Source organism: Dryobates pubescens, chromosome 16 (genome assembly GCF_014839835.1).
Source record: "Dryobates pubescens isolate bDryPub1 chromosome 16, bDryPub1.pri, whole genome shotgun sequence".
In the NCBI taxonomy this organism is placed as follows: domain Eukaryota; kingdom Metazoa; phylum Chordata; class Aves; order Piciformes; family Picidae; genus Dryobates; species Dryobates pubescens.
This window is the reverse complement of record NC_071627.1, coordinates 12,089,456-12,114,844: the sequence shown is the minus strand read 5'-3', so window position 1 is coordinate 12,114,844 and position 25,389 is coordinate 12,089,456. Positions and strand designations below refer to the sequence as shown.

The following is a 25,389-nucleotide window of genomic DNA, read 5'->3' as shown; positions in this document are numbered from 1 at the left end:
CAGCAGCTTCACTTACACCAACACCTCCCAGCGAGAGACTATTTTCAGGAGTGTAAATGGTCCTGTGTCTACATCTGTTAAGTCTTCTCCTTAACTGACACAAGGACTCACAGCCTGCATCTTCTTCACATTGCTCAAACATGAGCTCTCACCCTACTCTTCCACAGCTCCTAAGAAACCCTCCAATGCCTTCCCTTGCACTAAGTGCAGGGAGGTGACACAAAACTCATTCAGGGACTTTCAATGTTACACCAGGATTTCAGCATAGGAATTGGGATCTTTGCCTGCCTGATCATTAATTTACTGAAGTCTCTAGTAACAGGAAGGCCTTCAAAATTCCAGTCAAGTGAGGAGGGAAGACAGGCTGGAGAATGCTATCACTGGAAAAATAAAATCATTCAGTCTAAAGCAAATGTGAGGCTATCTCAATCTATAGAAATGTTGCAGAAATGCAAAAAGCTGCATATAGAAGGAAAGGCTGAGCTCTAAATCCTTCATCCAAGGAACCTGAAGGTATGTCACTCTGATAAGTACCCTTGAATCTGACCCAGACTCAGGCTGACACACGTGAAAGTGTGTTTGGTGCAGCCCTTGGGAAGGCAAACCCCCCAGGTTGGGGAGCAGTCCTTAAGCTGGTCTGAAGCTTGCACTCATCTTCCAGTCAAGCCCATTCTAGCATCCCCCACGTAATCCACCTGGCCTTGCAGCAACACTAAGAGGTTTGCAGATCTCTTTGACAAGAGCCCTGATGTTGCTTGTCACCAGGCAGCTGGGACTTGCAGGCAGCTTGAGCATGGGCTCAAACCGTGTGGATGTCAGCCAGCAGCAAAGCCAGCGGCATCCCCCACACAGCAACAGTAACCAGTAGTGCAGAGAAAATTAGAACCAGGGTAATCATTTTACCCATATTTACCTTAGTTTAGCACTGATGTGGAGAAAATCAGTAGGGACAGAGAGGCAGGCTTGGCTTTTAAACCACACCTTGAAGGAAATCTGAATGTAAGACACCCAGAGGCTTGGCTCTAACCACTCTACAAGGATTGTCCATAAAGCATAGTGAGTGCTCCCACAGAACTCAGCCTAATCCAAGCATTAATTACTCACTGCCTAACAGATTTCAAGCCTCTTCTGTTTTCAAACTGTTCACAAACTGATTCTAAATTCTTCTGTGGAACAATTAAAAGTATTTTTGTTATCCTTACGAGCTGAACTGTAACCAAAGCTATTGCAAATAAAGATAAAAGACAGATGATGAAGAAGGTAATAAGCATATTGCTACTGTGTCCCGAATAGTCACCAACACTTCTTAGTGAATATCATCTTTCACAACAACAACAAAGGATAAGAGCACAAGGCTATTTCATGCAGTCATCAAAACAAAATGCACTGAATATTTTATTTCACACTAAATACATTACCCTGGCAGTTTGACACTCAACATTTCAATAGATATTGCGTCTCTCTAACATGCTGCCTGAATTTCTGCAGATGGACTTCAAAGTATCAATGGAAGATTACTTTACTTGTCATGCTAAAAAGATTTAAAAGAACGGTTGCACACACTTCATTTTTATTTTTTTTTTATATTTCCCCCTTTAAAAAAAGAATAATATTTTGTAAAGGGAAACAAATCATGAATTCGAAGCGATGGTTAGACTGAAAGGTCAAATCCCAAGTTGTGCAGTAGTCCTTTGTGTGATGCTCTTTCCGTAGCTAGACTGTCTAGTCTGTGATGTGCACAGCAAAGCACTGGGAGGAGTTGACTTAAGTTACAACTCAACTAACCTAAAGCATGCTAAGCTAAGCTGAGATAAACTAACAGTGCTTCTGAATCCCATCAATCTGCTGTGATATTGGGACTTTTAAAAATGTATTTTTAAAATGTGCCAGGTTAGTAGAGACATGTAAATACACAAACCCCCCAGCAAAATACCCCAAAGTCCCAAACAAGTAACTACAGAAGAAAAACCTCCACACAAACTAAGTTTCTGGATCTCATGATTTCAGAAGACACCCTGAGCACACAAGTGTCTCTCAGGATCACAAACAAACAAAACTGATGGCAATTTATTAGCCCAGGAAAAATGTGGATTTGGAGGTTCCATTCTTGATATTGAGGAAACCAGCCAAGATAAAGTGGGCCATGTCTTTAGTGCCAGTCATCAGAAAGGTGGGTTTTTTCTGGCTACAAACCAGTCCTTTTCACCTGACACACACCTTCTGTTTGCCCCAAAGGAGCACTGACTGGGCCAGAACACCACAGCCATTGCCTTATCAAACACCACATCTCTAAACAAGCATCATCTCACCTGCTCTAAGCTGCGACGGGCCACTGCTATCCTATCCAACAGTACTCAAGGATCTTTGTGAGCTGCTGCTATTCTAGAATTTTAAATCTGACTTATTTATTTCTTTTTCCAACAGGGCCAGTGGAAGGTGTTTGTTCACTCAGAGTAAGTTTCATTACTCACGTGGCAAAACTGCCAGTAGCAGATCATGGAACGTACTGTTACCTTTCCCTATCCATTTTGTAAAGATATTGCTTTCTTTCCAGACTGCAAGCATCACTTCTAACTGGATTTTGAATTATAATGTGAACTTTACAAAATTATTGGTGCAATTCATATCACTAGTTAGATTTTAGAGAACGGCAGTATTTTTTGCCCTTCCCCAAACCAGCACCTCTTAGTGTTTCATACCAAACAGCCGCAGCCAGCAGAAAGCAAACATTTCCAAGTAACGTAAAGTATTACATTGCACTGAGTAAACAAGGAATAAAACATTTTTATACTTCTCCTTAAACTTATTTGCTTTTTGAAAATATTTATGCAATGGAGAAGACACGGGATTATTGAGAAATACAGCTAGTTCCTCTTCTTTAATTGAAACATTTATGCTTTTTGTTCTGCTAGCGAGAAGCAGTGAGCAGTAATAACGCAAGATAAATATACAAGAAACTTATAGATATGATTGTAAAACAACATCGCCCTAATGTTTTCATTTAATTACCCTGCAATGTATTCTATTTAATATTCATTACTCAAAAGCCAATTTAAAAGAGAAAGAGGTGAAGGGACTTATTCAGAAAGACGGACTGTCATTCACTGCAATAGCTATCTAATATACAGAAGTTAATAAAGCAGATTAATCTACAAGTCCCTTTAAGCCATCACTGAGTTTAGAACAACTGCCTCTTTGACCTCTAACCCTCCCGCTGTGCACCAGTAGCAGGTGCCAGCTGCACTGAAATTATGGTCGAGGCGTTTTAAGGCAAAGTCTTTTCTTACTTTGCTTCTGACCAGCAGCTGACCCTGTAGGAACGATTGTTTCATGTGCTGGCCTAAAGGCTACATAAACCAGTAACCGATAAACAAAAGCATACACACACCAGCTGCCTAGCCCGAGGGGGCACATCCAACACTGACACCTCCAGCAAGCCCAAACGCCGCTTTTTGTTTCCATCCGTGAATTCTGCACAATACTTGTTACTTTGCGGAACCAAACTTCTCCCCGTCCCCAGAAGTGTTTGTGTGAACTATGGCACAGCTTGGATGATTAAGAGGAGATTCCCAATTTGATTTAGCACCATTATTAAGAGCGTGAAATCTTCAGATACATCACTAATGATGATGTATTTTAACATTAAAAGTCTTAAAATTGAATTACTCGATTCACATGACAATGAATCACAACAAGGCTTTCAACAAAGCAGAATTAGAAAAGACACTAAACTCATTAATTATTTTTTTTTTTTGATTTCTTAATTGACAGCCCTCATGCAGTGATAGCTATACATTTAGCAATATACTTGGGACTGAGGCTGCTGCTGCTGCTGCTTTCCTACATGTGCAGTAAGAAGCAAAGCAACCTTATTTTTCATTAAGATAAGCTGCCTTTGACATAGTTATTTTGCTGATACAAATTACACAACCACAAAAACAATCAGAGTAATGATTAAATGCAGTTATGTACATGGGAGACTACTAGTGCAAATGTTAACATATTTAAATGGGTTCCCTTCATTAAAAAAATTATATATGATATTAAACCATCAATCAAATGGAAACACTAGAGTCTAAACGTATTGTCACTGCTTAGAATAAATGACTCTGAGACTGAATTTTGGCTCACTCAATATGGTGCCTTTTCTGTTGCTTAGCCACCCAAGTCTCTGCTGGCTTGGGCTACAGCTGGTACATCTCCATCCTTTTCAATTAATAAAGAAAGTTATGATAGTATTGGATAACATTTTTAGATTGTGCTAAGAGGCTGAAAACAGATGTCCCAATAAAAATCCCTCTCACTGCTGTATCAAACCTTTCAAGTCTCAAGCTGGCAAAAGCTGAGCACTCTGGTCCCAAATCAGCTGAGCTTTTAAATACAGATAATTGTAAGCAGAGGAACAACAGCACCTGTGGGTTTGACCCAGTCTTAAAATTCAGCATGTAGTCACATATGGAGCTCAAGGTGTTCAGGTACTCAGTACCCCATCTCACTGCCCTCTACCAGTACAATTCTGATTTCTGCATGCAAGTGCTTCTGCACAAGACATGAAGCATGCATTAGCAACACATCTCCTCCTCAGGTTTTTATTTCAATTGCTGTGCGTCACTCCACGCTAGCTGTGCATGGCACTGAGGCTTATCTGAAGAACAACAACAACAACTCACTGATTTTAATACTTTAAGGGGGACAGGGGGGAAGGAAACAGCATTTTATAAAGTGCTTTTATTTTAGTACCACTGCTTGATTTTTTCATTGCAACTGGCATATTTACATTCTGGTTTACATTTGCTATGCGTTACTGCTATGCTATATCACCTTCTGCACTTCCATCACTTGGTGAAGATAGCCAGACTCTTTTCAGTGGGGCCCAGTGACAGGACAACAGACACAAACTGGAACCCAGGAGGTTCCATCTGAACACGAGGAGAAACTTTCCTGTGAGAGTGCTGGAGAGGGGTTGGACTGGATGATCTCTAGAGGTCCCTTCCAAGACCCACCACACCAGGATTCCATGAGCTTGAGATTGCTTTGGCCACACGCTGTGTCTTGGGGCACTGTGTGCATCTAGCCCTAACACTGGTACAATGTTCAAGCTCTCCAAAAGCCCTCCTTACTCTTAACCACACAATCCTCCTGAAAAGGATGCTCAGGATGCCATCACCACACAACACCCTCCTTTCTTCATTACCCCTGCACCTAACACACCTCTCAGGAAAGGAACATTGACCTATCACTGAAATTTGGTCTCTGTCCAATCAACTACTTAGCCTCTTCCACATTCAGCACAGAATTACTTCCATGATGGCTTTGTGGAGTGCTTTACCTAATGTGCGTGGCTCTAAAGAACATCTGTCCAAACTATGGGTGAATCTTGCAACGTTTTGTTGACTGATTTTTGGACAGAACACGGATAATACCTTACCAGGCCACAACAGAACAAACAGCCTAATGCATACAATTCAGCAAGAAAAGCATTAACAGAAGATAAAGCTAGCATCTTAAAACCAAAAATTACACATTTGTTTACAAAGTGGAACAAATACCAGCTTTGCCTGTCAATCCCAAAGTAACAGCACTGAAAAGTAGGAGCCTCTTAAAGTTATTTATTAAGATGCTCAGCACACAACATAATGAAGCAGCACTAGCTGAACCTAATAAACTTGATACCGCATTCTATCCATACCTCTCAAATGATTTTACACATGTTAATTCAGTTTAGTTGTAAAACACCTTCATAAAGCAGTTGTTTGCAGATTAAGCTCAGACTAAGTAGCTCACCCGGGGGAACAAAGCCTGTGGCAAGCAGGGCCAAAGTCAACAGCCACTGACACACTTCAAAAGGATGCCATGACTTGCTCCTAAGTATTAAGAAGTTCTTTCACTTCTATGTGTTCTGTTGCTTCTGCCTTTGGTACAGTTACATAAACCTAATAAACCCCCCACAGTTGCTACAGGACATATGTAAGCCAATAAATATGGTTTAATTACACAACTCTGAGACTGAAGCAGCTGAAGGCACACGCACAATTACCAAGCTGCAGTCAGAGGCACAATCGCCCCATTTAGCAGGGAACAGGGCTCAGCAGCCCGCGTCCGAGCAGTACAGAGATGAAATCGTTCTGCTGCTGTTTCAGATCTGCCGAGGGCCACTAGCGTGCCCTGCCCGCGGGCGCGCACGGAGCCGGACAGCCCCACGCACACTCTCGTAGCCGAGCTGTCGTGCACCCGGGCAGCAGCCTCGCCAGGTCAGACGCGGCTCAATCCGCTCCGCCGGTCACCCTGCTCGGCCCCGCGGCTCAGCCGGAGGGAGCGAGGTGACAGCTGGGCTGGGCTGGCTGCGACACTCCCGGAGAGGTCCGCTCCCCGTCCCGGTCCGGCTCGGCTGCACTGCCACCGGCAGGGGGCGGCGGTTCCGCCGCGCTCCTATCGCCCCGGGCTCGCCCCGCTGCGGCTCAGCACCTACCGCCAGCACCTACTGCCGCCCGCCGTGCTCCGACGGTGCCTTCCTCCTCAGCCCCGCCGCCTGCTTGGCACCGGCCCCCGCGTCACCATGCCGCTGGCGCGGGCGGAGCCGCCCGGCCGCCCCTGGCTGTCCCCGCCTCAGGACCGGGAGGGCGGGAAGCGACTGCCGCGGAGCAGCGGAGCTTGGGCGTCCGGGAGGCGTCCGGTGGAGAGTCCGCACCACGCTCAAGAGCCCAGAACGGGAAAGGGGTCCGTCGAGGCGCCGTGGGGGGCTCCACTGCGGCCGACTGGGTCTGAGCTCTTCCACAAGAGCTGCTGGAAATGTTAATTACCCGACTAGTTCTAGAGATCCAACTTGGAAGAAATGTTCTAACTAGTAAATAATTGCAGTTATCATTGCATCAGTTTTTAGTTTAAAGAGCTGACAAACCTCTCTAAACTCAAAGCACAATTAGTCATTAGGGTCTAGTTTTTCAACTGTTAAGCAATTTGTAACCCATTCCTTTTAATAGGGTTATGCATTACTTAACTGACACAGATGTCTCGAAAACTGAAACCGCTGGTTATGAAGCAGCAACCTTGTTCATTAGCCTCCATGATAGTCAAATCATCTATAAACCCCATGTTTAATGGCCAGCCGATGAATAATCAATGTCTCACTTTTCATCTGAGTGTGAAAGTGAGAATAATCTAATAGACCGTCCCCCTGGTAAAACGCGAGGCCTTGGGTTCCGCTTCTATTCAGGGCTGATTTATAACCCAATGGAAACTTGATGTAAACATATGATCAATGAGTCCCATCATTGCTGATAATAACCCCCAACCGGCCCACTCCCTCATCTCAAAAGCCATCCCTTTAGGCTATTAGTTTCGTCCAGCTAATCCTCTCTACTATTTCTGCCTGCTGCTTTTACCTTGGCCATCCGTTCAGTCCGGCAGACTCAGAAGTAATTTTATACGCAGCAGAGAGCGGGTGGAATTGATTTTTCACTCAGTGCTCAGTTCCCATCTGAATAATTATCAATTTTACTGCCTCATAAAGGGAAGAGTCAAAATTTCAAATCAATTCAAAAAGAGCTTCTGAGACTACAGAAACTGTGCATGAGAATAAAGGTCAAAGTTGTCAGTGACCTCGGGAGATGATGTCAGATATTAGTACACTGAGTAGTTGACATCAGAGGCACTCAATATGATATGACTAGTGCTAATGCAAATCATATTTATGCTGACTACTGAAGACCAGCCATTAATATTTAAAAGAGTACGTGAAAGCCTGCATTCAAAATAAATATAACGTATTCTGCAGAATCTGAAGTTAATAAAGATGGATTACTGCCTGGTCATATGCCGTGAAGTGAAAGATTACTGCCTATTAGCAGACAAAGTATTACATCAAGATTGCCATAAATGCAGGAAGGTCCTGAGCCCAGGCTGCTGTTCTGTTCTTCACGTTCAGGGCAATACTGGGCATGTTGACAGCCTCACACACTGAATTCATTGCTAGTTTCCCTGAAATCCTTATGAGGCAGTTAAAACATAAGAACTTGTAAGATAAGAAGGGGAACTTCATATTTGGATAATGATGTCAGTAATAAACATCATTAATGTTCTCACAATATGCTATGGACGGCCAAGAATGTATTAGCTACCATTAGTTACTTTCCCCCTTCAATTAGAACAGTAAACAAATGACAGTAGTAACTGTGGTGACTGCATGCCAGGCTCTTTGCAAACAGAAGCATGCCTATTAGGGAAACACAAAGATGACCACACTGATCATCTGCATTTTGTTAATAACTTCCCTTTTCCTTAAAAGCCTCCAGACCTGCAAAACATGTCTCCCTGAAACAGTATCTTTGCAACTGCATTGGGAATCCAGAGAGTCTTGTAAATAGCTATTTTCAAATAGCTTAATGAGATTTTAAGAGAATGTGGCACAGAGCAAATGTGGAACTATGTAGCTATGAACATCCTGATCTCCCTGTAATGTACTTGGGCTGTGAGAAGCCTGACAGAGCTGGGAAGCAGTAGCGCAGCCTCTTCCCTTCAGAAGCGTGAGATTTAATTTCTATTGTATTTACCTTTAACAGAAAAAATCCCACTGAGTCATGTACTGCAAAATAAAATATTCAAACTCGATAGCATACAACCATTCAATTTACACATTTCATTACCAAAATGTGTGGTTCAATGCCAGAATTTGTTCTTCCTCCTAAAATACTTTAGAGAGCTTTCCTTCCCATTTGTCTGTAGGAATGTATTGATGATCTCACACAATTCTTTTTATGAGCAAAAATTAAACACCAAGTTCCAAGATACTGTACAGCCAACTGCAGCACCTACACTTTTCAGTGCGACCAAATGATCTTCTGTGTTTGGTTGCCATGAGCTGAAGCTACTCAGGGTAGCTTACCAGCGTAGGGAGGTTGATTCTGTTACTAAATAGCCAGTGCTACTCTGGTGTTCATTGCCACCAAAAGGCAATAATTGAAAAAAAACAACCAAGAAATGTAATAATGTCCCACAGAAAAGCCTGCTACTTCACCTGCTGTAGAACTTCTGGGTTCTGCTGCATGAAATGAAGCAATCTCTGTCCATCCTGTGAAATCTCTCTACATCTCAGAGTCTTCTTGCCTTCTTTAGCAAGGTGCTTGAAGAGGTAGGTGACAATGTAGTCTAAACTAGTGCAACAGCTGGAGGAGACAACTGTATCTGTGTAAAAAAATAGAAGAATTTTGAAATAGTTTCCATAGAAGAATAATTAATAATGACATTTTATAGTACTTGGAGACTCAACTGTAATAATCTCTTTGACATTAGGCTAATCGATACATTGACGAGACTATTCTGTATAGAGGAACTGACTAGCTTTGAAGACTGCTTTTATTAAGACACAGTGGTATTAAACCTTTGCTTCTGAAGATCCTGTGAACTCCAGTGAACTTAATTCACAAACACGTGAAAGTGGCTGCATGGTTGTGCACTGGGAAGTGCAAGATGAGGATTGACCACTGTACTGGTATTCAGGTTTACATTCAGAAGGCTCTAGATTACTGGAAACTAAAATTCTGTTTTGATCTGTTTACTGAAAGGGGAAGGTTACATCAACTAGAGCTGCTGCCCAGGCTTTTCTCAAGTAGAGTTTCACAATGTGTCTCTGCCCCAGACATCTTACAATCTATGCCTGGTGGCAAACAATGATCAAGGGCCACTAAAGATGGCAAAAGGGTGATCACAGAACAGCCAGTGAGTCATTCTGCTTAGCAACTAGTAAGTCAAGTAGGTTCAAGTACATTAAATACGGCTGGTGACAACACAACAGCAGATACTACCAAATACCTTCACATTAAAGTCCCCAAAACTGAACATCATGATAGCAAAGGAGGATCCTGTTGAAAAGCAGAAGCAAAAGCCACTTCCTATCTGTTCTTACTAGTTCTATAAGCAAGGGAGATGAAAAGCTTAAACCTATTTGCAGGGTAAGTACGCCTGCCTGATTTATGGAAGTGATTTTGTTGCTGGGTGTTGCCTGCTGTGCTGCTGCTGTGAGAGGTTTGTGCTCACTGCCATGCAGCACCATGAGAACAGCACACTGGCCCTTGGTTCTTGTGCATGCTCCTCTCATCTTCCTCCTGAGAACAGTGGTGCAACCCTTCCCCCTGCCCAGCTGCCATCTCCTTCTGGCCTGAGGTCCAAGATACTCCCTGGCTCCAAGACCAGTGGCTGTGTCTTCCTGCCAAGAAGCACATTACAAACTGCTGGTTCGTCGAGACACCAAGTGGAGCTCCTTATATACATGTGGTGGTTTAACCTGCTGGGTGCAAGGTTCAGCCCTAACTGATACTCTGCAATTTCCAACATCAGATCCAAATGCGTGGAACATTCAGGACTCCATCTTGTTGGCACTGGCTTCAGCTAGAACTTGTCTAGGCCTTTTATAGTTCACAGTATTTATTTTAGATGGGCCACTGGAGTAAGGGATGTGTGGGGGTTGCAAAAGGAATTAAACTGTTAAAATGCTCATTCTGAGGGAAAAGGGATTAGAAGGATCCAATTAAATGTACCTTGAATTCTTTAAACTAGGCTAATTTGGAGGCCTGCCAACCTTGCAGTGTTCATTTAAACACATCCCTCTAGACACTGAAGTATTTTGATCTGTGTCTGTTTAACTCCTTAAGCTCTGTACTGACACTATTAACCCTTTGGCATCTAAAAACTAATTGTATTTTGCTAAGAGTGATTTGAAGTAAAAACCAAAGAAGCATTTACAAGCAAAGACGATGCAAGTGGTCTCCTAAGACTTGATCTTCCAAAGCAACTAGCTGACTTAGCAGCAGGAGTTGAGACAATCTAACAGCTCACAGAAATGAGCCAGAGCATCTCAACTCTGTCTCCACTGGACCTCTGAGTTTCCAAGGACTGAACTCAGCAGGGCAGGGCGTTAGGATGCGTTGCCAGAACAAAGCTCAGGTCAAACTTACAAGTCTTGCCAAAGTAAAGACTGCAGAATCTGGCACTCATTGTGTTCTCATCCAAAACAGTCCTGCATATCAACTCGAAATGCAATTCATGATGGAATTGAATCACCATCAATAACAAGTGAGAGATTTGAAAATACATATTTCATAGGAGGGCTCTGCTGTATTTCTAAACCAGTGCTTAACTCTATTTCTTTTTAAATTGAATAATACAAAGTAAATCACTATCATCAGTTTACAAAAGAGCAGTAGTTCTAAACATGCTGATACTGTACAAGCAGATATTTTACATTCGACAGTAAGTGATTTTAGCAGGACAGCAGACAGGTCTATGCTATCATTTGCTCATGAGAATCTGATATGAGTGTTAAGAGCTTCTTAAATTTGCCCATAACTATATATCAAATATGCTTCCCTATGCTCATTTTTCCTTTTGATTGCAAGGATATAACAGAGCATCAAGCAAACTCCCTTGAATGACTCTTCTGGGCACGTGGAACCTTCTGCTGGAGCAGAACAGTGTTCTCACTAAATCTTAGCAAGACAAGCCAGCCAGCCAGCCAAATAAATAGAACAAACGAGCTGCAAGGAGCTACCCATTCTGGGCTATGGACAGAAGAAATGGGTGGAGGAGACAGAATAAAGACAGGATTCTGAAAGAAACTGGGATGAACTCTTGTGATAATCAGGAAAAAAAACAGTTAAATCATGTTTCTCACTTCTGGTCAACTCATCTCTATTGCCTATAAACTATTTGGATCACAAAAGAAGCAGGCCGTGCTTACAGAAGACACCAAAACCAGCTCCATGTGTGTTAGCCCAGACACAGTGACAGGTCAGTAGATCTGGGAAACCAAACTTAGCTCTCTGGACTCACTTGATGGTGAGGTAGATGCCGGTGGTGGGCAGGGGACCATGGCACCAGTCACCACCACAGTCATCTAATTCTTTTGGCTGCTTCTTTCCCAGTATGCATTCATTTTGTGTTTTGGGGGCTATCTTTACATGCTCTTCTTCATTCTGTGCTTTTGCCTTATGTAAGCAATTGCAATTCAACTGGAAGTTGAGCATATATGTTAGAATAGGTTATATTATTTTTAAAAGGCCAACAAACCCCCCCAACTACTTGAGAATGCCTTTCTGTCTCAACAACACGACAGCAGCATGCTGAAGGGGAATTACTTTTGAATAGTTCAGTGACTTTGCTGAATCTCTGCATATGAAAAGATTTTGTTCAGTTTTTCACATGCAGGCAAGGAGCAGGAGTTAAGTGGTATTTTCCCTGTCCATCAATTGCTTACAGTTCAATACTGGCATTATTTGCCTTTGAGACTAAACCTGGAAGGTAAGTGGATTTAGCAATTTAACATCTAAATTAGGCAGCAAGACAGAAAAAATGTTTCACTTTTTCCTCAATGAATAGCATACTATACTATTAATCATATGAGAATTAGAACAGCTTTGCAGAGATTAGTGACAACATGCCAGGCAGACTACATTAAAAAGCTCTGATCCTCTGAGTCAGCTGTGAAAAAGCCAGGTAAACACTTTAGAAGAGAACTATTGGAGTGTTTATCCTCACAATAAAAGCTTACATGAGGGCTTCCATTACAGCTGATTTACAGCTAGGTGCTTCAGAAGGAATACAAATTCTTTCACAGTGGTTTCTAAAGCCTGGAATCAAGCAAAGTATTTACTCAGCAACAGAATGAACACTTCTCAGAAATAAGGATTGGGAGAATGTTTATCCTACAGCTGACAACAATGAGAGTCTCAAATGTTTCACATACATAGAGGGAATAGAGAGAAAAAAAGCCAGATACTTTTTTTTCTTTTTTTTCTGTGAAAGAGAAGTGATCTCCTGGTATTTAATTTTTAAAATAAAAAGACAGCTATTTCATTTTTATAAACATTTCTGAAAATGACTTGTATGTTCTAATCAGTTTAAAACACAATTTCCCCTCAGATGGCTCATAGCCCTGAGCCCTACTATTCTGAGATGTTCCAGTGGCACTGGTATCACTCAGTGAAAAAAGCAGTGTTTGGATCTACTTACCCATTTTCCAAGGGCAGAAGGATGGATGTGACCAAGTAACACAGAGGAAATAAATTTGTATTTCACTGTCTGACCATTGGTAATGTCCCAAATACCAACATTTTAAAAGGGATAAAACATTTAGAAAACTGAATTAAGAAAATGCAACAAGTACCTAACTCTTGGGATGATTAAAAATAAATAAATTAACATTAAGAGCTATGAACTGACCAAAGAGAAGTTCATCTGGATAATGTCACTAGAAGAGTATGGAAAATTATTCAGTTCACTACACAAATGAGGAATTTAATGTCTGATATCAGTATCAATTCTTGGTACATGCGATATTAAGAACCATGATACTGAGGAAAAAATAATCAATGTACCTCTTCAACATGAAAGGTAAAAAAGAAGCATTTTTCAGCTGACTTCTCATGGAATGTAAGGATTACTCTTTATGGCACTTGGACAGAATCAAAAAGTGTTTTGCAAAGCTGGAGAATACAAGCGGGAAATGTAGAGAAAATACAAGTAAGATTCTAAAGGTGGTGGCAGAAACCAAATGGGTTTCTCCAGTCTGACCTCCTACCCAAAACTGGGTCAACATCAGACAATTCTTCAGGACCTTGTCCAGGATCTAGATCATCTCCAAGGGTGGAGATTCCACATCCTCACTAGGCAATAGGGAAATAGCCAGGTCTAGATTTAGCAAGTCTTAAAGACTGAAAAACTATTTGAATTTGGAGGTCTCAGGAATAACCAAAGGGGAAAAAAAACCCAAACAAACAGGGAAGTGAACATAATGGCTTCTGATAGACTGCAACAAGCCTTCAGTGAAGTCAGGTGAAGCTAAAAATTCTCATATGCCTTTGTTTTAGTCTTGTGTGTTTGTGTTTATTTCAGGTACTTTAAGGACATTAGGATGAACTCAAGGAGAGCACTGGCCAAGCAAATCTATGGTGCATGAAATGTGGAAAAATAGTGAGCTGTGAAAAATTTTGTTCAATTCTACCAAATCAAAGTTTTCTAAGAAAACATCTATGTTCCTAAAAATTAATAATGCTAAACTCTGATATCTCAACCATGAAGGTTCAAAGTTAAACATTGGAATGTAAACCTTCCTTACTTGCCTTGAGTGACAAATAAACAGTTTTTGATACATAACACATGAAAGCATAGAACTGTTGAGGTTGCATGAGACCTTTGAGATCACCAAGCACAACCACTTGCCTAGAGCTTGCAATCTCACCACTACTTCTACAACTTTTACAAACTGCAGATTCACAGATTGCATTGGGTTGGAGGGGACTCTCAAAGATCATCTTGTCTAAACCCCTGCACTCAGCAGGGGCACCTTCCAAGTAGAGTAGGCTGCCCAGGGCCACAGCAAGTCTGATCTTAAATGTCTGCAGGGACAGGGCCTCAACCACATCCCTGAGCAATGTGTTTCAGTATTTCACCACTCCCATTGTAGGGAGCTTCCTCCTGATGTCCAACTTCAATCTGCCCTGCTCCAGGTTCAAACCATTGCCCCTCATCACCACAGGCCCTTCTAAACAGGCCCTCCTCAGCCTTCCTGTAGGTCCCCTTCAAATATTGAAATGCAGCTCTAAGGTCTCCTTGGAGCCTTCTTTTCTCCAGGCTGAAAAGCCCCAGTTCTTTCCACCTATCTTCATATGAGAGGTGCTCCTCTGGATCTGTTCCTGTAGGTCCATGTCTCTCTTGTGTTGGGGGCCCCAGAGCTGGACACAGCACTCCAGGTAAGGTCTCACCAGAACAGAGTAGAGTGGCAGAATTGCCTCTCTTGACCTGCTGGCCACACTGCTTTGGATGCAGCCCAGGATGCAATTTGCCTCCACTGCATTTTCTCCTCTATTTTTTTTTAACCCAAATGCAAACTGAGTTTCCAAGATGGTTAAACTTGGGATGCTAGTGAATTATCAAAATGAATCTAAACAGTATCTTTGATGGAGGAGATGCAGTGAGGAATGCTAGCAGAGAATGGCAGCAGGGACTGATAAACTGACAGCTGTCAGTCAAGCTAAAGTTCAGTTCAATATATCCATCTGCAAAGGATCAACAGGCAGACTCCCAACAGCACCAGCCTACAGGCAGGAACTGCTGTACTGTACAGTGTTCAGGTGGCAAAGCACTCAAAAGATCTAGGAGAAGATGGGCTTCAGCATTAAATGATAAAATGACCTGAATACTTCTTTACTACTGTTGCTTATCTATCTACCCATTTTCTCTCTGAGATTGGTTCCCCTCTTGCAGCAAAACCTGCTGAATGTGTTTGACTTCACAAATGCTTTGTGAGTGTTGGTGCATTCAGGCATTCCTGGGGCTTGGCTGACACTTGGTCATGAGAAACACCAGCTATTACAGAGTAAACATCTCTTCACACTAACTTTATGTTCCTGTTTCTTTTTCCTTAACAACCACCTTGATCAATAAATATGACTGTAAGGTTTTGAACAGCTTCTCAGTCAGAAGCCATCTAAATGCAAGGTATTCCTAGGTGATTGGAATGATTTGTTATTTTTTTCCCCCTCAAATGCCGTCTCCTTCTCCATCTTCCAAATGACTTTAGGCTACCAACCCTTCCAATACAAACTCCAATGTCTAGGCAGTCATCTGGGTAAAAAGTAGAAATTAAACCATGCAAGAGAATGAAATGAATTGCAATCGGCATGCTCTGTTTTTATTGTTACCCCAACTATGCTTCTGCTGCACCAATTCTCCTCTAAAGTATATTCAGGAAGTACTGAAAAATGAGCTGTTTATTTCCTTGGATAAATATCTCAAATTGTATCACAACTGTGCAGAACAAGCATTATTTATACAACAGCCATGTTGAGCAAATAAAACCAAAACCCCATAGATTCCTGTACATATATTAATACATTTAATGTCTGATTAACAAATGCATGAATTTGCAGTACTGTCCTAGTGGAGGCACATTAATAAATTTAACAATTCTGGCTTGTAAGAAAAGACAATTTTAAAATACTATCTGTAAAAAAACATAGGTTAGGTATTAGAAGAACTTAGCTCCATTAGCCAAAACAGCCACAGTCTTCAAATGTTCAACAGCCAGCGTCTTCCACTGCCATTAATATTTTCCACATGCTTCTTTGAAAATCTTAAACAGCCAAATATTTGAATCTTTCTTTAGCCAAGAGTAAAGTAATTCTTACCTACTGCAGTAAGTCCTTCAGATATTGAGGTAAAAATATAGATAAGGATGTGAGGTTCCAAGCTGGTGATGAAGCTCATATGATCTTGAGTCAGACACTCCAAAAGAGGGTAGTAAGACTGGCTTAGTTTTCGGTATTGCTGAAAAAAAGAGTAGACATTCATAGAAAATATAGATATTACCACCAACAGATGACACAAGAATGGTCTGATAAATTTCAATTCAGCCATTAAATCAGAATATTTATGGAGACAAAACATTTTCTTGTGATCAGTAGATTTTAGTGGTTCAAATGTATCATAAGATACAGACTCAAAAGCTCCAAAAAAGACACCAATGCTATCAAGCTGCTACACTCTACACAGCTATCAGTCTAGTAAAAGCAGTACAACATTGTGTGCAGGGTGTCAGTCTGACATGATTACTGCTCATATCTTACCTTCTACAGGAAATCTTATGAAGATTTATCACAGATTTCCCCAAATCATCTCAGAGATGGATTTTTTTTTTGTGTGTGTGTGCTTAAGTAAGGTCCTAGAACAGGCTCTGTTTAGGCAATTGCTTGAACCTACTGGATCAAATCAGCATTTTACCCTTCAGGACTGGTATTTTGGGCATTTGTTGTTGGATGACTAGGAATGTGCCAACTATGCACATTTTACTATACAACCATTAGGTGGATTTTAATTGAGAACAACTTTTCAGTTCCAAGCATTAACTTTATGTGCCAAGCATAAATGTGGGTACTAACCATCTTTAGCTATCCATAATTTGTCCCTTCCTGCAAGAAAATGACAGATGTGAACTAAAGTGTCACGAAGAAAATGCCACAGTTCAAATTCAGGCTGATAGTGCTGAAGATATGTTGTCCTCCCACAGAGAAGTGGGAGCACAGTGTACTTCAAAATTGAAGTTTACATTTTATGGGGAATACACAATGACAATTTCCAGACTGAAACTAATTGAAGAGTAGCTGGATATGTGAGGGTGTTTTACAATGCATGCAGGCAACCTAAATGAATTTGCAAATATAGAGAGGGAAAAAAAATTGCCCTTCTCTCTTCTATGACAAGTCTAGTAAATATTCTGGAAAAACTCCCCTTTCACATGGCACTTCAGTCATACCTGTATTTTAGATGTCACTATATAAATAAATTCAAGTCATTACACTGAAAACTGTTTGAGCTGTTCTAGATCCCTCTGTCTCATTATAACAATACAAAGCCTGTGGTGCTGTTATTTCATATTTCATGTAAAGACTCCCAAGATGAATAATTGCTTACTAGCAAGTCACTGTGGGATACTGAAAGCAGCATTTTGACAAAGGCCTGAAGTACATTGTCAAAGTGGTTGTCCCCGTACAACTTGAAGACGCCAAAGCTGACATAATTTCCACATAAGGCAGATTTGAGTGCAGAGTAACAGATGGAAATGCCCTTGAGTTTCAACGGATAAACCTGATCTTTTGACAAAGTCCCAAGAGAGAGGATCTGATTACCTGTTTTCATAAAAAGAAAGAAAGAGAGAGACTTACATAAGCAGCTGCAAATCTACATTATTTTAATGGCACTATCCACACTTATTTTTGTCATCTTTACTATTGCTTTACCACTTTGAAGAAAAACTGTTTCTGCATTTGATGTAGAAGATCTGTTAAGTAAGCATGACTAGAGGTTAAAAGCCACTAAGGAAGTAGTATGCAAAATTTAAAATACAAGCCATGGAATTCCTGCCATTGATGTGCAGCCAGACCATGACTGTGTCTATCAGCATGAATTCCTTAATCTGAACAGAGTCACAACACATGGTTTTATAGCTTCTCATGCTGCAGCAAAGCCCACTTTTGATCCATTACCATGATGGCCTCCTGGGATGGTTGTGATGTATATACACACTAAATACATCCCTCAGAAAACAAATCTGCCCATTACAAATCCCTCTATTTTACTAGTCACAGATGGGAATGACTTTTTAATTAAACTTCATGTTTAGAATGTAAAAAGAGCAGCTAACAGTAAATATTTGCTGTTGCCATTAACAGCCAGTAGTGACTTTTGGATCCACTCTGCTCCAGTGCAGTAGATCCCGCTGCAATCCTCTGCACAAATCTAATTATTCACAAGGCCCCACTACCAAGTTTTCTAAGTATCTTGCAATAACCAAATGCTCATCTTCACAGCACTCCACAGTTACTCTGCCTTCAAGATATGTTTTTTAACCTGAAGTAATTAATGGAAGTGAGCTAAAACAGCAGAATGAACACTGTAGACTAAGAGCCTAATAGTGGCCTTCCAGCACCTGAAGGGGGTCTACTGTTTACAAAGGCCTGGAGCGATAGGACAAGAGGCAATAGTTTCAAATGAGAGAAACGTAGATTTAGATTGGATGTTAGGAACAGATTCTTTCCCATGAGGGTGGTGGAACACTGGAACAGGTTGCCTGGGGAGGTAGTTGAGGCCCTGAGCTATTCAAGGTCAGGCATGGCAAGGCTTTGGGCAGCCTGATCTAGTGGAGGATGCCCCTGCTGACTGCAGGGAGCTTGGACTAGATGACCTTTGGAGGTCCCTTTCTACCCAAACCATTCTATGATTCTATGATCTAGGTTGACCCCATCTGATGACCTTGACAAGCCTGACCTGCACAAAACCCACATGCCAGGTGTTCACTGTGTTACTACTCATCACTTTTGGTAATTTTACCTATAGAAAAATAACACTGTACATTTTTACAAGTATTCCTACAAATAAAAGCACAACAGCCTACAGTTCAGATGCTCAGCCCATCAGCTTTCTGTCAAACCTAGCTGTCATGGCTATAATGCCAACTTGGTTCAAGGAGCAATGAATTAACTGGATAGCATAACTATTTGCAATTCCAAACACCAGCAGTTGAGTGGTGTAGTTGTGACAACTCAGTTTTAGGTTTTTAATAGGCAGCTTAGAAATGCCCCTTAAAACCTTGCCTGAGATGACACAGCCGTCATCAGTTGTGCAGTATTGTTTAATACACATGGGGGGCTAATACTAAGCTGTGTCTGTCTCATGCACATTTCCACCTACAAATCATATACCTGTCTTATTTTAATTCTTTAATTCTTTATTTTAATTCTTTTAATGCTGTTGTTACTGACAATGAGGAATTTACACGGTATAAGAAAAACAAGGGGAAAAGGCTTGTTTCTGAACACCCAATCAATGTATCAAAGGATCACCCATTTGGTATCTGTTGATGCAGAGAAGGAAAAACCTAAGTTACTGTTTAAAACATGGGTGTTGTTCACCCATTCTAGCAAGTACAAGGCAATTTATCCATCAAGTTGTGAAGAAAAAGCAAATTGACAAAAAGAGACTGGGAGTATGATCAGGTATTGCTTAGAAGAAGTAACTGGGGTCTGTAAGAAGCTGGAAAGGCATCACTCGAATTATGGAAGGGAGAAGAATCGAGTGTTTAGCTAGGAAAGATGGTCACTTACAATCAAGATCAAGCACTCTTAATTAAAAATAAGATAATAAAAGTAGAGAATGGTTTTGCACTATAAATGGTATTATGAGCACTTCTGAATGCTGTAGTCATGAACTGGGGAAAAGGGTCCATTTCCAGGGACTGCTACTGCATAGAAACTCATTCCAGAAAAGAGAAGAATGTCTTTTAGTGCACCTGGATGTCAAGTTATTGTAATTGCTGAGAAATTACACTTACATAAAATTCAAGATGAACTCCAATTAGGTTCCTACAGTGCCCCCTTTAAGATATCCCAGCCAGATAATTTTTGGCAAGACCTAGTCTAGTTACTAAGAAGATCAGAGAACTTCTAACAAAGAAAAATAAAAAGTAATACAAAACTTTGTCTGTGGGCTGAAGTGGGAAAGTACGCACTATTTTCATAAGACACATGTAAATGGTGTACAATTCTCAGGGCCAAACCAAGACATTAAGGTAAGTGTGCCGTGAACTAGCCTTACCTGCTCTTCTCCACTATTCTATTCTTCGAAAAAGCTCTGCTTTAGTAATACAAATATAGATACGGCTTCCAAAGTAAGCAAAGTTCTGGATCCAGGCAAGTAAGAGCCTTGGATTTATAGTCTTGGATTTATAGCTGAGCTGTCCAAGCATGACATCGTGCAGTCCCAGCTCCTTGAAGTACTTGGTGTAATATGCAACAACAGATGGAAAGAGCTTTGTAGTTGTCAACAAGGCAATTATGTACTTAATATGGAAATTAATTGGAAGTGGATGGAAAAAACGGATGATGAGGAAAGAAAGTGGAAAAGCCCTAGGAATCCCTTAGCCTGGGAACATGAATTCTAGGATGTATCTGTGCACTGGGGTATAGAACTATTGTCCTTATTACTAAAAAAAACAAACAAAAAAACAAAACCAAAAAACCAAACCCACAAACAAACAAACCCAACCCCAAAATCCCCAAAAAACAAACAAACAACCCCCCAAAAAACCAACCAAACAAAACCCACAAAAACCCCCACCCACAACAAAAAAAAAATCCCACCAAAAAAAACCCCCAACCAACCAACAAACTCCAAACAGACCAAAACAACTATCATCGCCATATGATTAAAACTTTCATCCATTGATCATCAGGAAGCAGTCACTACAGGAAGGCACAACCCTGCTCCTTCACACAGCCTCACCCCTGGGCAGGCTCAGCACAAGAGGAACTCGGTGCCCATCCCTCCTAATGAAAACTCTGAGAAGAATTTGGGCCAAGGGTGAGATTAAAAGCTGCTTTTTGCAAGTGGACAGAGTCCACAGAGGACTGGTCTGTGTTCACCGGCTCATTTTAAAAGGGCCTAAGAGTGGGAGCAGCGGATTTCCAATTAGCAGCAGAGGTGAAAGACCATGCAGTGCCTGTTACCAGTGCCCCAAGCCATCAGCCTAGGATCCAAGGGAGGCAGAGCAAGACCAAACACCAGTGTTTCAGCATTAGTTACTGAAAAAAATACGAAGCACAGTGCTATGTCTCACTAGATAAAAAAAGAGAATGATCTACTTGCAACACTTAGCAGGAGCTTCAGGGGAATATTTTTACACACCATGGATACTACTGAACATAAACTAATTTACTGAGGTACTTGCAATCAGGTCAAGAACAACTCCTCAGCTACTGAGGGTATGCTTACATTTATAATCCTTGTAGTGGAGGGCCAAAATACAATTGTGCAAACTTCTACTGTTAAAATATACAATTTAATAGAAATTGTATCACGATAAAAGCGACCTTTGACATGCTGAATTTAGAACCCCTGTTTGAAATTGTTAACTCCTGTCAAAACAAAAATTCTGCAAAGGCCAATCAGAGAAGCTTCCGTGTTAGAACTGAGTTAAAAATCAAATGAAAAAAACCCACAAGTGCAACTTGCACCAATTTGGTCTTAGAGAAACTCTATCACACAATCTTAAAATATACTGACTTTCAAAATTCTCAATCGTTTCTTTTAATGCAACATTTTGCTCTGCATTTGACGTTTCACTTACATCTCCAAGCCTCAGAGGTGATACAAAATTCTGACAGGAATAAGCAAAGCAGTTTAAAGGTATTGGGCAGAACTGCTAGATACAAAATAAGGGCTTGAATTGGCTGACAATTTAAGCATTTCATTACCCAACGACTCCTTAGTACATAAACAAAGGAACTGGAAGGAAAAGTGTGCATATGCAGAGAGGCAATACAAAGGCAGCAAAAGTCAAGGTGGGCTGTTCTGACCGCAGATAACATCACCATGCCTTGGAATCCCACAGGCAATATGCACCAGAGCTCTTTGCACAGCTCATTCCCTCACTCCCTCCTAGATGCGGGAGCATGTCAGGACAGGCATCTTTCCTTTCAGTTCTTCTCCTTAATTGCTTTTACAGTAGAAGCTATAATACAAAAATGATTTCCTTATGGCTGAGTTTCATTTAAGCAGGGCTCGTTCTAGATTTCAGTCCAATAAGCTCTATGTATAATAATACAACTAAATCATGTTTTAGCATGTGTGAATTAGATGAAGATAAAAAAAGACTTGGGTGAGATTAAACAAAGGTTGCAAAAATTTATCATGTTTATAGAGAAAAAGTAGGTTTTGCCTTTTCCCCTTTCCTATTTTATTATTCATCACTGCCCCATAAACCTTGGTTGAAATGTATGCTTTCCAGGCACTCAGATTGCAGGGGCATATACAGAAAACAAAAAGGAAAGTATGAATTGTAAAGATGAGAGCCAGCTTCAAAAACTGATTTTTTTAAAGCTTCCATGACAACAAAACATGCACAAACCCTCTCCAATCAGCACAATGGGCATGCACAGCTCCAAGATAAATTTGTCAGAGGAAACTGATTACAAAATCTGAGTTTGTAATGAAGAGCAATGTATTCTGGAACCTCTGTCACAACAGAGAGGAGAGCAGAGGCCAGTGAGCACTCCTCTTAGAAGCCAAGATGCTGATCAGAAATACCTGTTCTAAAGCAAGAATCAGTTTAACCAAAATTCTGAGGAAGAGCTGTTATCTTAGTTGCTGACACTGAATGGATCACCACACTAAGTTTTGAAATACACATTCTGGAAGCAATTTAAAGCTCATTAGAAATAATTGTGTCTGGCTACTGGAAAATGTGGTAAAATTTAATCCACATCCAAATGCTACCTGGGCTGTGAGAACAGGAAATTGTTTTGTGCTACTGTGGCTAACCTCATTGCTGACCTTGAGCAGTAACTGCTACAACAGCTGAAAGCTGAAGCAAAATTAAAAACTTACATCAAAGTATATCATGACAGAATGTAGATAAATAAAAACAGCATATTGAAAATATTATTTTTATGTCAGGCTCCTATAATGAAAGGGAAGAGGTTTACTAAAATGTAAAGAAGCCACAGAACAAAAATAGATGGTCCCAAGATGCACTGAAACATCGCTCCTGTACAACTGGGAGCTCACGAGCACATAGTAAGGAGACTTGTACATACAGAATTAAAAGTGAAATATAACAGGGATGAAGAATGGTGGACTCTGCTATTCCAACTCCTTTCAATTGTCTCCTCTCAGCTGTTTATTTTAAATCACTCTCTCACTCCATCAGACTGGCTCTAGCCATAATAATGGACAAGCCACAACACCCCTTGCCAAGCAGCTGCAGAGTCCTAACAAGGATAATTGACTATCTAAGTGCTTTTTGCATCCTAGGCCAGGCTTCACATCTTCTGAACATATAACATTTGTAAAGACATCTTAGCCTTCAGCACTGTATCAGTAGCAGCAATAAATGAGCAGAAAGACAGGACACAGGAGTGCTGCCTTCATTGCAAAGCTGGATCTGTTAAGCAGAATTAAACACTGTCTGAGGTGCTAATTTTTAAAACAACAAAGAATTAGTATTTTAAATTTTACTCACTGACAACTGAAGATGCTTAGCATATCTTAAAAATAGTCCTTTTGGATTTTTTTCTGCTCTGCACTCAAATATATGAAGTCACTATATTCACAGATTGTGTTGGGTTGGAAGGGACCCTCAAAGGTCATCTTCAACCCCCTGCAACATCTCCAACTAGACTGGGATGCCCAGGCCCACACTGAGTTTCGTCCTGAATGTCTCCAGGGAGAGGGCCTCTCAACCACATTCCTGGGCAACCTGTTCCAGTATTTCACCACTCCCACTGTAAAGAACTTCTCCTTTATGTTCTAAATCTACCCTACATCAGTTTCAAAACATTGCCTCTTGTCCTATCACTACAAGCCCTTTTGAACAGTCCTTCCCCAGCCTTCCTGTAGGTTCTCCTCAGATATTGAATTAAGCTCTAAGGTCTCCCTGGAGTCTCCATGTTGAGTAGCCCCAGTTCTCTCAGCCTGCCTTCATAGAAGAGGTGCTCCAGAACTGTGATCATCTTGGTGGCCCTCCTCTGGACCTGATCCTGCAGATCTATGTCTCCCTTGTGTTGGGGCCCCAGAACTGGACCACTTCAGAAACCCAGTTCTACCCTTTTCCTCTTGCTTTTGTTTTCAGCCCAAGCACAGACCTTACAGCACATACAGACAGTAAATGGAGGCACTTTTTGGACATAAATGGACATCACAGAAGACAGAAAGAAAGCAACAAGCCAGGTTACCTAATGTCACTTGATGCTGGTGAAGGGGATTACCTGATGCCACCTCTCATCACATACTAATTCCTTGTCTAAGCGTTGACACGACACAGCCATATTTCAGATCACATTTTTGTATAACTGTACATTTATGTAGCAAGAAGACTGCCAGTGGACCACAGCCATAACTGGAAATTTTCCTGCTTAGTCTGGTGCAGGTGCAATTTCAGAAAATCACACTTCTACTGACATTTTCTGTCTGTCATTACATCTTCTAAAACAAATTCAAATTTCATTTGTCAATGGAATTATGATACAAAATTAGGCCATATTTTCATTTATTGTTTGCACATTACATTTGCTAAGGAAAGAGGAGCTACCAGGCCAGGCTACACTGCCTGCAGGAGAGGGAGCAAGTCATTCCCTAGAGAGCTGCTGAGCTATGGAACAGGAAACACTTGCTGTCAAGAGCATGGCAAGGAAGAGAGGTGACAAGCAGAACTGGAAGCCTGGTGTTCCGCCAGAGGTTGCCAAGAGGAGTGAACAAAGCCAGGTCTCCAGGTGACGAAGAGTTTTTTAGGGTTGGGAGGAGGCTGGGCATTGTTTATGCCAACTTATTTGGTCAACAGATTAACTAAAGCCAAGACTAAAAGCAAGGATCACCTTGCAAGAGCAGTGTGATGGAAGAAAGAGCTGTTTGTTTCTAGTTTCCCCCCCCTGTCTCATGTCATCACTTGTTTCTCTCAGGTTAAAAAAAGACAATTATTATAGTATGGATTTCAATCAAATCTATCATGAGTTTCAGGTGATTTTTTTTTATCAGCTTTGAGGAGCTCACTCAAAGCTGCAGGCACATACAAGAGGTTGGGCTGGCTTGGTAAGATAAATGAGCATATACTGTCTGTTGGCATCTCTTGACATTTACTGTGCATCTTCTGTTTTTTATCTCTAATGCTTCAGCTGTAAAATCAGGCTGAATTTGAGAATCTCAACTTTAGGATCTTAATTTACTTGCAGTAGTGGTACAGCAGCAAAGGTGAAAACCAAACCCATGGATTAGAAGGCAGGTACAGGTTCATTCTCTCAACTGAACCACACAACTTCTGCAGGTTGTGGGGCTGGAAACATTGCTCCAAAG

General features: G+C 41.1%; 1 protein-coding gene across 2 annotated transcripts in view; it reads right to left on the bottom strand.

The window, feature by feature from the left end:
- RANBP17 (RAN binding protein 17) overlaps positions 1-25,389 on the bottom strand; it is a 155,604-nt gene that overhangs the window by 15,292 nt on the left and 114,923 nt on the right. For both annotated transcript variants that reach the window (XM_054168231.1, XM_054168232.1), the window contains 3 exons: positions 17,461-17,675; positions 16,179-16,317; positions 9,014-9,180 (listed from right to left, as the gene is read on the bottom strand). In XM_054168231.1, coding sequence (XP_054024206.1) covers positions 9,014-9,180; positions 16,179-16,317; positions 17,461-17,675 — 521 coding nt within the window. The remainder of the gene's footprint in view (positions 1-9,013; positions 9,181-16,178; positions 16,318-17,460; positions 17,676-25,389) is intronic.